The sequence below is a fragment of the Solea senegalensis genome, linkage group LG19 (assembly GCF_019176455.1).
Source record: "Solea senegalensis isolate Sse05_10M linkage group LG19, IFAPA_SoseM_1, whole genome shotgun sequence".
NCBI classification, from domain to species: domain Eukaryota; kingdom Metazoa; phylum Chordata; class Actinopteri; order Pleuronectiformes; family Soleidae; genus Solea; species Solea senegalensis.
This window is the reverse complement of record NC_058038.1, coordinates 15,305,836-15,321,945: the sequence shown is the minus strand read 5'-3', so window position 1 is coordinate 15,321,945 and position 16,110 is coordinate 15,305,836. Positions and strand designations below refer to the sequence as shown.

General features: G+C 43.1%; 1 protein-coding gene across 2 annotated transcripts in view; it reads right to left on the bottom strand.

The window, feature by feature from the left end:
* grin2aa (glutamate receptor, ionotropic, N-methyl D-aspartate 2A, a) overlaps nucleotides 1-15,395 on the bottom strand; it is a 123,119-nt gene extending 107,724 nt beyond the window's left edge. The window contains exons 1-2 of one of the 2 annotated variants that reach the window (XM_044050742.1): nucleotides 14,758-15,395; nucleotides 5,369-5,869 (exon numbers count right to left, since the gene is read on the bottom strand). In XM_044050742.1, coding sequence (XP_043906677.1) covers nucleotides 5,369-5,866 — 498 coding nt within the window. In that variant the 5' untranslated portion in view covers nucleotides 5,867-5,869; nucleotides 14,758-15,395. Of the gene's footprint in view, nucleotides 1-5,368; nucleotides 5,876-14,757 lie in introns of those variants that run through there. The other variant, XM_044050741.1, reaches the window with a different exon arrangement.
* Nucleotides 15,396-16,110: the final 715 nt, after the last annotated feature.

Here is a 16,110-nt window from a genome sequence, read left to right as displayed (position 1 = left end):
CACATTTATGTTCACTGGATAGTATCCCCCACCAGCAGCCACCCCACAAATAACACCAGGTCAAGGCAAATGGCCGCCCATCCTGACTACAGGATTCTTCCTGTTATTTTCTCTCTCCACTAAGTGATGACGTTGATGTGTATGCTGTGATTTGGTTCTATGTAAAACAAACTGAAACTGAATTTAACTGTCTGTTATTTTATTATTTGGGTTTGCTTTCAATATCAATATGCATAAAATACAAAATGCACTTAGTCATTCATTTGTTTTAACTGCTGAATAATTGCGATAATTAGTGCCATTATTTTTCAAGCATCTCAGGGGTGTGAGTGGGTGTGTGTGTGTGTGCGCGTGCGTGCATGTGTGTATCTGCAGATTATACCCTGCTGAGAGACATTAAAGAGCATCACATTAATTTTTCCAAAATGTTGTTTAATTCAAAAGCAAAGAGTTTGTTTTTCTCCAAGAGGCAAAACAGAGAGGGACAGTCTGCAAACTAAAAAAATCCAGCTTAGACATCCATCATGCTGCAGTAGACAACGATGCTCATCTACTTCAAATAAATACAAGTGAGACGGTTGAAATGCTGTCAGACCTCGTGCCTGTGGCCAGTCATGGTCATGACAGTAAAGAGGTGGAATCCCTCCAGAATCCATCGACCTCTTCATTTTCAGCACATGCGTAGGGTGTTTGGTGTCTAATTTTCTACAGGGCAACTATAGAATCAATTCTCATGTATGGCATCACCAGTTGGTTTGCTAATCTTTCTGACAAATGAAAATCTCCGGCTTTGTTAAGACAGCAGGCAAGATTATAGATACACCGGCTTCTTTTAACCTGCGAGCGCTCTTTGAAAAGGCTACAATCCGACAGACAAGGAGTATCTTAGCCAATTTGCACGCATGTGTTGTATCCTGAATGTGCTCTGATGAACTCAGGGAGGAGATACAGGGTTCCCCTGTGCTGACAGAACAGGTACAAACACTCTTTCATCGCTCATTCTGTTAAACTCTTTAACAGAGTGCGGGTTGCGTCTACTTGCACATGGAATGAGGTGCAGTTGCTATTTGCTCATTATGAAGAACTGTATAATCTGCACTTGTTAACCTCACATATTGTGTATTGTTTATTCTTTTATGTTTTTGCTCTGTTATACTCGTTTCCTCTGGTTATCGTGTGCAGCATTGCCCTTCGACCGAGCCGAATTTCTCCCAGAGGAGATGAATAAAATTACCTTGAACCCTGAACCTCGATATCTCCCATTGCTGTTCTTAACACATCATGGCGCATGGAAAAGTAAGAAAGAGACAAACCTCTGCAGCAGAGAAATCCTTGGACAGATGAGACAGGACATGTCAGTTAGGGTTGCAAACAGACTGGAGAAGCCCAGAGTGAATGGTGTTTGTGACCAACATGATACAGATGCCATTACTGACCTCCGAGAAAGTCAATAACCATTTAACGTGACAATTACATGAAGCCAATCAACAAGCCAGGCCAGACATCCGCCCACCCTATTACACCAGATGAGGGAATGAGAGAGAGCACAATGAGCAATGAAGCCAAAACTTCATTTCATCTTTCTCAGATTGAGGGAGCTGCCAAAGTGCTACCTCGAGCTGAATTGCATCAAATGCAGAAAGAGAAAACTTTCTTTCCATAATCAATAATGTATTATTTTTGATGCATAATTCAACAAAAGGATGAGCGATGTATGGAAGGGGCTAACACAGCAAAGTTTATCTAATTAACAATTAAGAGAGAAGGATACAGAGATGGGTAGAGGGACACACCACCAGACGAGAGGCGAAAAACATAAAAGGAAAATAACAGCAGAGAGAGGAGGAGGCATGAGGAGCGCTTCTTCTTTTTAAACGGGGAGGCTCTCAGATAGTATTCTCTAGGGGTTCACGTGGATGTGGTTTTGACTGGAAGTCATCAGCACCAAGAGATTTAGCCTCAAAGTGACAGGCAAAGGGAACACACATACACACACACACACACAGCGCTCGCAGAAGCATTAAAGCATATATACGGTACATGTGCAGAAAATTCCATACACGTCCATGTACACACAAGTAAGAAGGCATGAATAGACAAATACGCCGAGAGTCTTACACGGCGTTATCATTGGAGGCAAGCTTCTCCTCATATTTCACATGGGGATTAGCAAAAATCTGCATAGAACAAGGCGCTAGAGAGACTCTGCTACTTACACTTCAGAGGATAACCATATAAACATTAACCAACAGAGGGTGAAGAGTTATATAAACTTTCAAAGGAGGTGTAAGAAAGACTATGTCAACTTCGCAAGGAGAGGATACAACACATGACACGCCACAAGAATCCTAATCTTTATTTTGTTAACACACTGTGACGATTAGTAACCACATTCAACTGTTGTATTTTACATAGTGACACATTTTATATGCTTGGCCGTGTATAATGAACTGTATGAATATGTAACATATGTAGCAAATATTGAAACTATTTGGATGTTGGACATTCTTTGACCTTCAATGATTCAAATTTAATTAATAACAATAATCAGCTGTTTTTAAAGATTCAGTTCAAGCACTGCAAAAGGAAAGGAAGCTTTTCGTGTCAAGCTTTGCATCTTTTATCCACTTTTCACGAATGGAGGAATGAGGAGGTTTTTTTTTTTTTACACTGGAAACAACTTTACAGATTTGATGCAAGAGAGAGGACTGAGAGGTTAGAGATGTTTGTGCAGGAGGTGAGAGACGGGGGCACATGTGCTTTAGCATGAAGATTTGAGCCGAGTAGAGAAAGACAGATGTGATGTAAAACGCGAGAAATAAGACCAAATGGCGGGTCGAGCCCTTTAAAGTGGATTATTTTGCCCGCATCTGTTCCTGCAGAAGAAACACGCCTGCTGTCAAGAAGCTGAATCACAAGTGCTTCAATGACGCTCACTGAACGAGGTGCACGTGTAAAAATTGAGAGTGTGAGGCAGGTGCCGATCACAATGTTCTCTAACTCTCCACCGCTCGTTCTTTGCCTTACCTCTTTCCATTCACCATATCTGTTGCTGCTCTTCACACCTATTTCCAACAATCAACTTCTTCCATATTTCTTGCCCTTTCCTCCACCACCTATGCCCTTCTCTTCTTCCCTCCTCTGCACCTTTATCACAGGGTGATATATGTAGCATTAAAGGCTCAATACAGTTTCAAACCTTTGTGCATTCACTGTTAACGTGTGAATAAAAATCACTCAGAGGGTCTACACCAAGCCCTGCACTGAGAGTTGACAGACATGGGCCAAAGGGTGGTAGGAAATGTGCCGGACTACTTAGGAGAGGGTTTGCTTTGTGGTATTAAAAAAGGAAAAAGGAGGCTATTCACCAGTGTGACTGGAGCTTAAGATCTTCTTACACTGGCCTCTAGGTAAAAAGAGGCTTATAGAAAAATGGATTTTCCTCAAGAAACTATGGACAAATTTTGGGGTAGAGTATGGGTCCGGTCATACTTACCACATTCAGCATACATAGGGAGCTGCTTTGCTTTTCCACATGTGCATGTAAGCCCATGATTTCATTAATACGTAAACAAGGGTCCACATTATTAGTGTTCCATGCATGCGCACTCAATCTCATATTCAATTCCAGTAGCAGCAATTTCTCACCAGGAAATTGCCCTCATTTGCGATTCCTTGTATTCCTGAGTTGTACGTGTGTGGGTACTAGTGGGTACGAGACCTCCTGATAGAACCATAAGCAAGTTTCCATGGTTACTATTTTCTCCGTTGTCTCTTTGGACCTAAATAAGAGCACACCACAAACTAGACTGGAAAGTGTTGTGCTACAGAAATCATGCATTATCAGCACATACGGTCTGTGTGGAATCAAACTGGAGGCGTCTGCAGCTTCATCTGCTTAAGGTGTGTGCAGACCAACACGGAAATGGGTGGATGATGTCATTTACGCCATGTGGACGTCTACACAGAAAGTATGACCCGGCCCTGCCCTAACGCTACGATACTGTATTATAACTATATGTATGGCATGTTTGAGACTACACAGTCTCTGGTGAACTGTTTTAATCTTCTGTGCCTCTGAATCCCAGCTGCTAAGTGCTCCACACGATCTGGTGCTGTTCATCTATTCTTACTGCAAGTTCAAAGTGATTTGCAGGCGAGAGAATACCCCCATTCAAGTGTGAAACACAAACACAAATCATGCACTCTGTCAAAAAGGAATCCCCACAATTAAAGGTTCCTTGATGTTAGTTGACCGTATGCGGCCAGACGGTTAAAAACACCCACTCCTTTAATATTTCCTACTCTCTCCTCCTCACCCTGCTCTCCTCACCTCACTCCTCTTCTACACCTGTACTCCTCCAACACAACTCATCAGGTGTACCTCTAACCCTGCTTTACCACCACCATATTATCTCTTCCCACCAAAGCCATCCTGCTGTCTTCCTGTTTTCCTTCTCTAGACACCAGCTGCACTGATACGGTATCTGTAAGGTGCAACAGACACGCACATTCAGTCTCTTAGCGCGATAAGATATAATCATTTTAGAGGCTGCAGACAGAAGGCGCAGCTAAAGGTGTCTATGTTGACAAGTGGGTGTGGGCTTTACAAAGCCACAACTTTTGGCAAATCATTCCAAACCGAAGCAATCAATAACAACTCGACAAATCTCCAACAAGGCCGCTCACTTTTCCACAGTGTCAATGTACTAGAGGTGGGCAAGATATATCCATGTGTCTAAGATAATACTGTGATTGTTGTTTAAAAGATGTGTAAATTTACATTAGAGTATTTAAATGACTTCGGAGAAACTGATGAAACTCCACACATTCGCTGATTGTGGGCAGCAGAAGTTCGCCTTCCTGCAGCAGTGAGCAGCAGCATTCAGTGTCACATGACCACAAGTGGGCCTACGCAATCACATGACCTCTCACTTGTGTCCTCCCTGCCACACAGGTTCGCTGTGTGTGGTTATGCTACAATAGGAGAAAACACGGAGCAACTAAGTCTTTGAAAGTATTTTATCGAAAATGTGTCATTTTCCTGAAACACTGTGTCCATTTATATAATCCATAAACATCAATTACTGACTCAAACAATTATCAATCGTGATAGAGATATTCTTTTTTTTACACGCTCCTACCTTGCAAGGTGAATCCAGATCTGTGTACACATCACTGTCAAAATCAAATCCTTTCTTTATTAGGCCACAACCCTCCCCAGAATATTAAATCAAAAACCATCCTTCATTCTTATGCTGCTCACAAACAAACAAGTGCTGCTGAAAACTCTATGAATCTCTTCACCCAATGAGACACCATCCATGTCATCCATCCACCCAAAAGCTCTCCATGCACTCCAACATACCTTATCAGCCATGATCATGGAAGACCCTCCATGGATGCCAAGGATGGGTATCAGCGTCTGCGAGGAAATAAAATCCAAAATCTGGGCGACGGCCTCCTGGTCGGTGCCATCCCCAAACACCACGCCGTGGATCTTGGTCCCGGACATCAGATCGCACATGTGAGTGATGATGCTTTTGGGGTCGGTCTCGTTGATCAGCAGCGTGACCACGTTGACGTCGATGGGGTCCTCCTTGCTCCACAGCGCCCGGATGTCCCGGTCTGAGATGTAGCGCGTGTGTCCCAGGATCACTGCAATGTTCAGGACGGGAACTTTTTCGGAGGCGCCGCCTGTTCGCTTCTGGGCGACCGCGGGGTCCGCGACCATCGTCACCACCAGCAGCAGAGCCAAAGGGAGCAGTGCATTTTTACTGCCACTGCTGCTGCTGCTCCAGCTGCTCCTTCTACTCCTCCTCTTACTCCCTTTGCTGCTGAGGGACATACTGCCAAACCACTTCATCCCCTGCATGGAGAAATGATGAGGGAGAAACAGAAACGATGAAGAGAGATCAAAAACAGAGGAGGAGATGAGGGAAGGAAGATGATGGCAGAGAGAGAGAGAAAGAGAGGGAGACAAGAGGGATAAATAGTTAATGCGCAACTCTTTTCAGATGAGAAATTCAGGTAGCATCGTTTTTTATTCACCTTCCTCTCTGAAACGATATTAAACACATAAACCATGCGGGGAGGGAGATGGCCTTGAGAGGAAGTTGCGGAGGGATGAGAGAAAGAAAAGGTGACGAGCAAGTCTTTATTTTGTGGTCACGACAGATAAGATCACATGATTCAGGAACGGGCAGATACAACACTGCACGTACATGATGGATTGATGTACAACTTATAAGGAGCCTGCTCAGGTGACAGTATGTACACATTATTATCATGAGGAGATTTCTCATATTTGCATCAAGTTGGTGTGTTTTCACACCAACAGTAGTAGACTGTTGTTTATACATAACCAATATTTCAAATGTTGATGGAAAAAAATACCCAAAAATCATGTTCTTATTGCACTAAATCCATGAAAATAGGTGGAGATGTCATAGTGGTGTTAGGAAATACAACTACAGCAATAAAAACGCTTTACTAATTCCTCATACTAGGAAAAATATGATGCAACCAGAAAATATATAAGAATATATAATGTGTACAATATCTTCAGACATTTGATGAGCATTTATTAAATGATGCTGTCCCAGTTCAGTTTCTACCCTGAGTAAGTCAGCTACAAATGACATTAATGCTGAAATGAAGAGATTTATATAAAATAGGGTGCTGTGAAAAACCTGGGATGCTAGAGAGCACTGTCTAGCATTTTTAAAGTAGCACTTTGGGCACAGACAGAGAGGCAGCTGCTTTGGGGATTGATTGATTGAGTGAGGGAGCGAAAGATGCTTAATAGAAAGAAATCTTGCTTTTGTATATTTGAGAAGTGTGACAGCAGGCAACAGCACCACACACACACACACACACACACATACATGCACCCCCAATACCCAGAGAGCATGAAACATAGAGCGAGAGTGTGTGTGTCTACGTTTATCATCATAGTATAAGACATATGAGCAGGTGTGCTGAACAGCAGAGCGTGAACGCAACCAGAAGGGCATAAAACATATGGTCACATAATGTGTCCATGTGCACGGGTGAAGATTTATAGATTCAGTGACGGGGCCACATGGTTTTTTTTTGTGTTTTGTTTGCATCGGAGGCAGAGCCTGTTGGCGGATGATTGATTCACGGGAGCCGTTGATTATCGTGCCACTGTTGGAAGTCGGGCGTCGCACGATCAGAAGAAACTTGTCTCGTTTACAAAGCATTCCTGAAACAGCAACACCTCCACTTGTACTGTCACGATTACACTAGATTTCAGAAGTGACAAGTGTTTTCAATCCACAACTGAGTCATTTTTGGCACATTTGTGAATTCAGGTCAGAGACTGAATATTCTTTAAGAGATTTTTATAATTGCACACTGGGGAATTGTTTTGTTTTTCCATGATGGAATGTTCTTATAAGAGACAACAGAATTTCTGCATGGGTTCTCCAGTTTCCTCACACGGCACCAAAACATGCAGAGGTTAATTGAACACTCTAAATTGCCTGTAGGTGTGAATGTGTGATTTAATGGTAGTTTGATCTGTGTGCGTTTGCCCTGCGATGGACCGCGCCTTTTACCCTGTGTGAGCTGTGATTGGCTCCAGTGACCCACAACCCTCCTGAGGAGGATAAAGGTGTAGTGGATGGATGTATCTAACAAGTGTGCAAGCTCTACATCTTACATATTACTGCGTCTCTGGGTGAACTGCGTGTCATTTTTTCCACGTTAACCTCTTACTGTTTCAAATTTTTAAAAAAAAGCTGTGTCTGTCAGTTGTAAACTAAAAAAAACCTTATAAAGGATCCTTATCAGCAAGCTTTGCTGTAAATACTTGACGTTTCCCATTATTATCACTCACAGAAAAGACTGAACACTGTTGCTGGATTACCTGTTCATCAGCGCGATGATATTTTAGATTATTTTCTGGAGTATTTGTAATAACTTGTGAGTCTGTAATGAAATCGAGACTGTGAAACACTCTATTGTGAGCAGATTAATGCATGAGCGCTCGACGTGTCATACCGCATTTTAAGTGAGCACAGTACTTTCTCTGCCCAACTAAGCATAAACAGCATTAGACCTGATGTGAATGAATGATTCATATCTCAGGCCATTCACTGCAGAGAGAGCACCGACGCCTATTGGATTCCAATTGTCTGTCAGAAAGTCCACATCTTTCTTTTGGCCAAAAAGCTGTGGGATTACACAAGAGCTTGATCTGACAGTTTATGAATCATTAAATTCTACACCATTTGATATCTATTTCTCAGTGGAGCAATTAAATACTTGATTTTTGTAAATAAAAAGACGGTATTTAAGTTAAGGTAATAAACTAAGTAGTATAACAACATCGCCAAAACATCTCCACAGTGGTGCAGCTCTGCAGGAGACAGCCAACCTCACTAATCACTTAACAAGAGAAGAGCAGCCACGGGGCTGGTTTCTATTCAAGATCTTGCCCGAGTGCACAAAAACAGACAAAAGGAGATTAAACCCAAGGTTTCCAGTGGAAGATCCGTCATAACTGCCGGTCTTTACACATGCTGCATGTTGCCTTTCACATTCTCAACGGGCCTTCCAGACCACATGTAACATTTAGGAGGGTTTAAGGGCTTTGCTTAGCAGAGCCATCGTGCACCGTCGTGTTTCTATGGCAGCCTGAACAGACAAACCAGCCCGAGCGCACATTTCGTGTTTTAAAGCTCAAGTTTACAAGTCAACCCGCAGAAATCAACAAAGAAGAAGGAGGAAACAGCAGAAAGAGTGGGAAAGAGGAAGGCGTACCTTTCAACTATTTTCATAATCGATTATTTCAGTGTTTTTTGAATAATTAAAACAAGCTTACTGATTTTTCAGCCTCTTACATGTGAATATTTCCTGGTTTCTTTGCTCCATATTACAAATAAATCCTTAAAAGCTGAATCATTTCGGTTTATGGCTACAACTAGACATTCGAGAACATGATTATTTCCAGGTTTGGCAAACACCAATCAACAAGTACTCGATTCATTGAGAAGTGAAAGTCATCGTTAGTTGCAGTCTCACCATTAAGTGTTGCTAATTCTTACACACTGGATCTTTAATTGGTTTTAATGAGCAGTTTCTGAAGGTTGCAGAAGACTGCATACTTTATGCAAAATCAAGACACGGGAGCTGAGAAATAAATGTTCCAAGTACAACAATTGTGTTCGACAAAATGCCTTCCTCATATACTGTACACACACACACACACACACACTGTCCAACTCAGGGAAATGTTTCTCTGTGTTGCATAATCCTGTTTCCACGAATTCTATTCAAACCAAGGGTGACAGAAAGCGACTGTTTCATTTCAGGACCTGCTGTACTCGCCTCAAAAAAAGAAAAAGAAAACAGACACGTACACCTACATACAGTGTGTCGCAAAACCAACTTTATATGAAGGGTCAAACTGGCACCACTTTGGCATATTATGGTATTTATAGTAACGGGAACATCTATTGACAAGATTATCTTTCGGTTCAAATGATGTGAGTGGACATTTTTAAATTTCTTGTCTCAAACTCATCACAGGTGGATTTGTAGGAAGAGAAGGATGAGGGGAAACTGTGCAGAAGAACAGAGAAATAAAAGGGACGATGAAATATCGTGAAAAGCTATGTAGACATAAAAAAAAAAAAAAAGTAAAAACAAACAGGACGAAACATTAAAAAGAAAAAAGGGGCTAGAGAGAGAAAGAGAGCATCTCCAGCCAAACTGGACTGGGGCAGTTTGTCGTCACACAAAGGCTAATGTTTTCTGGCACCACAACAGTAAAGGATGTTTGGCAGGCACAGCCATACGACTGGCTATCTTTCACTCACACACACACACAGCTTCAAATTTCCTCATGCTTCACATGTAGCACAAAACCAAAATTCTCTGTATATGTAACTACAGACTCACTCTCAGTGATCAGTGAACAACAGAGTGACGTACAAACATTCTGTACACACGTGTTTCCATTACTTCAGAGGACGTTACAATGACCTGACTCTTCTTTGTTTTTTTTTTTATTTAATTAATATAAGTATTTATAACTATTTTAAACATTAACCTTACCTTAAAGCAGCATACTATATCATTACATTTGAAGGCGATGACATGGTGTAAGGCAGTGTTTCCCAATCCTGGTCCTCGGGGACACCCTGCTCCGCCTCCTCCTCCTCCTCCAACACACCTGATTCAAATCTCGTCATCAAGCCTGATAACGAGCCATTCATTTGAATCAGGTGTTGTTGTTGTTGTTGTTGTGGCGGGGCGTCACCGAGGACCAGGATTGGGGAAAAAACACTGCCTTAAAACAGTAATGATATGATAGGAACTTGCTTTTCATCTAAATAAGAATTAGTCCTTTTTGTTTTTTGTTAGTGAATTTGTCCTCTGAATTTAACCCGCACTTATTACACACCAGTAGTGAACACACGCAAGCCAGGTGCAGGAGCAGTGGGCAGCACTTTGGGGGGGGATTGGGTGCCCAATTCCTTTCCTCAAGTCCACATACTGTCACTGCATCAACTGATTAATGTCCCACAAATATGCATATTGCAGTTGTGGGGACTTAAATGAGTTAGGACTTCACAGAGAGAGAGAGACACGGAGGGAGCAGCGAAGTCTCTCTTGCGAATTCCCACGAGGCTTCACTTCCACAGAGCCCACGTCTGGCCCACACACAACTGGGTTTCACGTGCATCAATAATGTAGCCGCGTTATCTTTACATGATGATTAATATGATTGCATTTACCGCTGCAGTCAGAATTATCCCATCTGCACACTGTACACACTCTTTGAACATGATTTATTCACAAAGTCAGTTTGATACTGAGAATGAGAAGTGTGTGTGTTTTACTATGCCACGGCCCAGAGGTTAAATATGTGTATTTTCCTTCCCCTTTATATCGCATGTATTTTTCCATATCACACTGGTATTATTTACATCTCATTCATCTCTTCACTCATGTGTTCATCCCACTATCTTTCAGCTGCAAGTGTGTGTTATTTCTTCATTTGTTTGTTTAGGTTTCAAGTTTAACGGTAATGCACCAAGAGTAGCAGTGGCACAAACGTACCACTAGTCTGATCTCATCGGGTAAAAAAGAAATCTGATTTTCTTTTAGCTCGGTGTAGCCACTTCCTAGGCAGTGGGGTCTGTTCTCTGAGCTGTGTCTCAAGAGGAAAAAGTGATGAGGATAAAGAAGAAGCTCTTAAACTGTACACCTGGTAAGTAGCAACAATAACAAAGAGCCAACAAGCAGCTTCACAGTAGTGCTGACTGTAGCCATGTTTCAAGTCCCTCTCTCCCCATGGCCGCAGAAATGCTGAAGCCCCATGTTTTTCCTCTTTTTTTTTTTCCCCTTACATAATCCCATCTCCAAACATCACTCTCAGGTCTGTATCTCTGCATCAGCAAGTCCAAACAATTATTTCCTTCTACACTTCTCTCATCTTCACATTGTCAGCTGTTCCTCCTTCCCTCGGCAGACTTTGACAACACGTAGGTGACGATTTGCTCCGCTGCCACTTGCGCGCGTCATCATATTCATACTTGCTCCATGACTTTTGTCCTCCTGCTCCTACATTTCCACTCAGCGTGTGACCAAGTACACAAAGTCTTAATAAAAAACAAACTAAATGTGAAAATAACCGAGCCGTGTTTGGCCACTTTCTCTCACATTCTTCCTCCTCTCAGCTTCTTTCATTCCCCAGGTTATGCATCCATCCATCCATCCATCCATCCATCCTTTTTTATGCAGAGGATTTTTTTAATTCTGACACCACGCACACACCAAGAAAAGAGAATTTACAGCATATGCAAATATGTTCCGCTGATGTTAGGACTTGTCTTCAGGCATTTGCATACAAAGTAATAAAGGAGTTTTATTGAAGAGAATATATAATGGTTTAAATTTAGCCTAAAAAATGAGTTTGATGTTAAAAAAAAGAAAAAAAAAAGCATTTAATGTGTCTTTTCTCTCCATCCTGCACAGGACGTGACACATTCTATGTTTTTTTTTAAATGTTTACATAAACAGAAAAGTGCTACTTAGTGACAGATGCTTCATTAAAACTGATAAAAACAACTGCATTTATCCCAGGGCTGAATCCATCCTACACTGATTTGTGACACTGATAATCAAATCTGAAGCACTACAGCAAATAGTGTGTTGGTCCACAGTGGTTGCCTAAATTAAAGGGGCACTCCACTGATTTTACACAGCAAGATCAGGCCATTAGTCATGGAGAGTTAAACACACCCCACAGTAACCGGTGCACGTCCCCAGTGGCTCTAAAGGAGAGTCTGAGAAAATAACAGCAGTGATTTAATATGGGGCGGATTTTGGACTGGACTGTATGATTACAACTTTGTGAAAGAAGGCTTACGAACTGGCACTGCAGCAGACAACAAACACCCGCTAAACACAGACACATTTCACAATTAATTATGTGTTAGCGGCATGGAGCAAGCCTGTATTATAATAATATTGAAGGGGAATTATATCACAGTATAGTTGTTTATAATGTTTATAATTGTTCCCCAGCCCTACGAGGAAACATAGCATTTGTTGTTGTTGAGGTTTGACTCTCAAGGACAAAAAAGTTCAGGCCTATTTCCCCCAAACTTCCCCAGAGTATCCCCTCAACACAAAAAACTACACTCCTCCATTTCTGCTAACATCCCTCTCCTTTGTCACCTCACCGCTCTATCCGTTTTCTTCCAGCCGCTCTCTCCATCTCTCTCTGGCCCATGCCATCTGGTGTGTGTGCCCTGACTTGTGCATGAGCGCCCATGAGAAGCTCAGTGGAAGTAATCGTCTGTTACCATTCAGGCTTCAACATGTTGTCTGTCCACTACACGTACATCTTCAGCCTCCTAAATGCACGTTGAGAGAGACGGAGAGAAAGAAATCACGACCCATGTCTGCATGTTATACCGGGAGATTACACCCCGAGCTCTCTGCACTCCTTTGTCTTCACCTCTTTTGGTGCATCACTCACTTTCTGCGTGATTAGCATGCGGGAGGCCCATATCAGACTGCAGACTCTCTTTATGAATTTTAATTTGCTTTACAGGCATGCAAATACTCTTTTGTTGCCAAGGCATACAGTGTGAAGTAATGATGATGAATAGAGGAATATTAGTTATGAAAACAAATGTGGTGATTCAGAGTTGTCTTATTTTGGTTTGAGGTTAGGGTTCTAGGTTTTTAGGCTTCTGCCACACCTGCAGTGTTTGTGTCTTTGCCCAAAGGGAGGAGTGGGAGGTGATTTCAGGTTTTATTTCGGGTCCACATACAGCGTTGATGAATATAAAACACAATGGGAGCTGCTTTGCAGGAGCAACCTCTCCTGCACCGGATGGAAATTTGAAATTTAACTCGTCATTCTTTGTGAGAAAGGAGTATCCCGTGAATGTAAGAACTTTGAGGCCACGATCCTCTAAAGCCGCGGTTCGTCAAGTCAATCCCAACAACAGACTCTTCTTGACTCTGCAGTTTTTCCATCTCTCTCATACTCTGTATAATTAGCAATAATGGGTGCAACGGTGCTTTGAAAGCAATGTCTTCTGTCACAAATGCACAAAGACACACATGCACAGTGTAGCTTGGTCAAAAAAAAGGGGACTGTGAGGTGGAACTGTTGTGGCCTCAATCTACATTTGGGGGGGTTAATATGTTATTTCCTGTTGCTGTCATAAAAATATGGACTGCCCCTCCATGGACTGAGGTTGACGCCTTTACAGAGAAAGAGAGAGAGAGGGAGAGATTCTCTGATAGGAAAACTGCGTTTCAACAACGTGACTGAGTCCTAAGAACGGGGGTGTAAATTCATTTGGATCTCCCTATTATGTTCAATAGAGCCAACACAATACAAGTACGACCCCTATTGGTGCAACACAGACCTGAATCCTCCGCCAAGACACGTCTAACATGATAAAACGGGTTTTTTTTCCTTCTTTTAGGGCTAAGCCTGGGTTCACTTTTTGGAAGCTGCCATAGACGCTAATAATTGGCTAAAAAAATAAGAATTCGGTTCAGTGATTTAAAAAAAAACAAGCAAACAGATTGTTGTGCTCTATAAGATCTCCATAGATGTAACACTGCTTGTTCGTCCTGGTGTGGGATGGAGAGGAGCTGGAAGTTGTGCCAGCCAAAAAACCGCATTGTGTTGACCAACATCTGGATAACATCACCATGAAAGCACGGCCATTTATTATAGATTACCTATATGTCGTGTTTGGGGGGAGGAATAACGCAGCGTGTGTGGCTTCATTCGGCGGATTCTTGGTTTCATGTGCACAACTGGCAAAGGAGGCAAATGTGAGTGTTTCACCTGTTCTGTCAGTTTATGCAGGCGCACAAATTCATGCCACTGGAATAAACATGTTCAGCGCGGTCTGTCCGCCTCAGAGATATGTTACATACTGATGCGCTTTGAAGCAGCAGCAGCAGCAGCAGCAGCCTGCGCTCCGCTCACTGCGCCATGCAGCTTTAGAAATTCAGAGGAATTTGACACGAGGAGTATTTTTGCTCTTTACTGCATCTCACAGTGGCTCGTTCACATCGTTTAAATCCCATTAGGGGTGTTTTAAGGACAGATGTGCTCTCTGTGGTGCAGGTGCCGCACTTTGGATAAGGGAACCCACACAGCGCCCGCACTGACGGGGGAAAGAAGACGGAGACGTGCATGATCACCCCAAGAAAAAAAAGAACAAGATACAGCAAAGTACTTACAGCATCTCCCTTCCACGGAGCTCCAAAACAGTGGTGTGAGATGACATTGTAACAGCCGCCTCTCTCCTCCGAGGAACCATGCAGCCTGTGGTGGTTATCACTCTTTCAAACCCTGCACCAACACGAGAAAGAAAAATCACCCCCAACCTCTGGCAGTCAAGTATTTCCACCGGCTCCAAAAAAATAAAAAAAATACTGAATGAAATCCCCCGTTTTTAACACTTCACGGGCGCGCGGCTGCGAATCAAATCACTGTTGTTGTAATCCAGTCTTCAGTGTGTGTGCGCGCGTGTGTGTGTGTGTGCGCGCGCGCGCCTATACCGCGGATTCTCCACTGCAATATCTGCTGGCCCCGCGCATGGTGGGGAGCTCAACCTGCCTCTGTGTGATTAGAGCTCCCGGTGTCCCGTTATTCCTGGAGGAGACAAAAAAAAAAAGGCAGGCGAGCGGCCGCCGGACGCACACGCAGAGGCGCACACGCACATTGACTTACTACACAAGAGGCTCCGGCATCCTGCGAACCGTGCGGGACACGCTCTCAATGTGTCTCTCTCTCCCTTTCTCTCACCCTCTCTCTCTCACGTGGATGTGTGAGACAGTGTGCTGAATGTGCACGCGTGCGTGTGATTTTTGTCTATGCCTGTGCGCTTCTGCAGAGGCTGGAGCAACTGGATAGATAGATAAACTCTCTCTCTCACTCTCTCCCCCCTCTCTCGCTCGCTCTCTCTCTCTCTCTGCGCTAAAGCGCCTTCAGGAAGTGGCTCAGTCAAAGACAGATTAATAGAGGCTGAGTTAAGCTAAATTTACAAATGATTCAGGCAACAATTGCACCCTCCTCTCAGTCTACATTCCTCCATCTCTCCCCCTCTCCTTCTCTCTCTCTTACTTTGGCAACAGCTGCCCGACTCCCTCCATTCATTTATTCATTCATTCATTCATCCATTCATGCCTTATGGGCCTTTGATACAGTCAGTCCATCGGCACGGGTCTATGTAAAGTTTCTACTCCCAACATCAGAGAGTCACTTTGTTCCCTCCTTCAGCTGCACCTGTGTGTCAAAACATGACCACAAACCACGCACGTGACATTAAATCCCGTGAATCAGTCCGCTCCACGCCGCGCGTGCCACTGCAGTGTCGCTCTTCTACTCACATCTTTAACTCGTGTTTGGGAGGAGAGAGAGAGAGAGGGAGGGAGAGAGAGAGAGAGAACCGCCGTATCACACCTGTGAAAGTTTCTGTCGTCGCTGTTTCGCTCATTAGTTTTTATTTCGCGTGGTATAGATGTTCCTGGTTGCTTAACCAGCTTCCGGTCACGAGTCTTCTTCTGTTCCTCTGCTGCGTTGAACTCTTG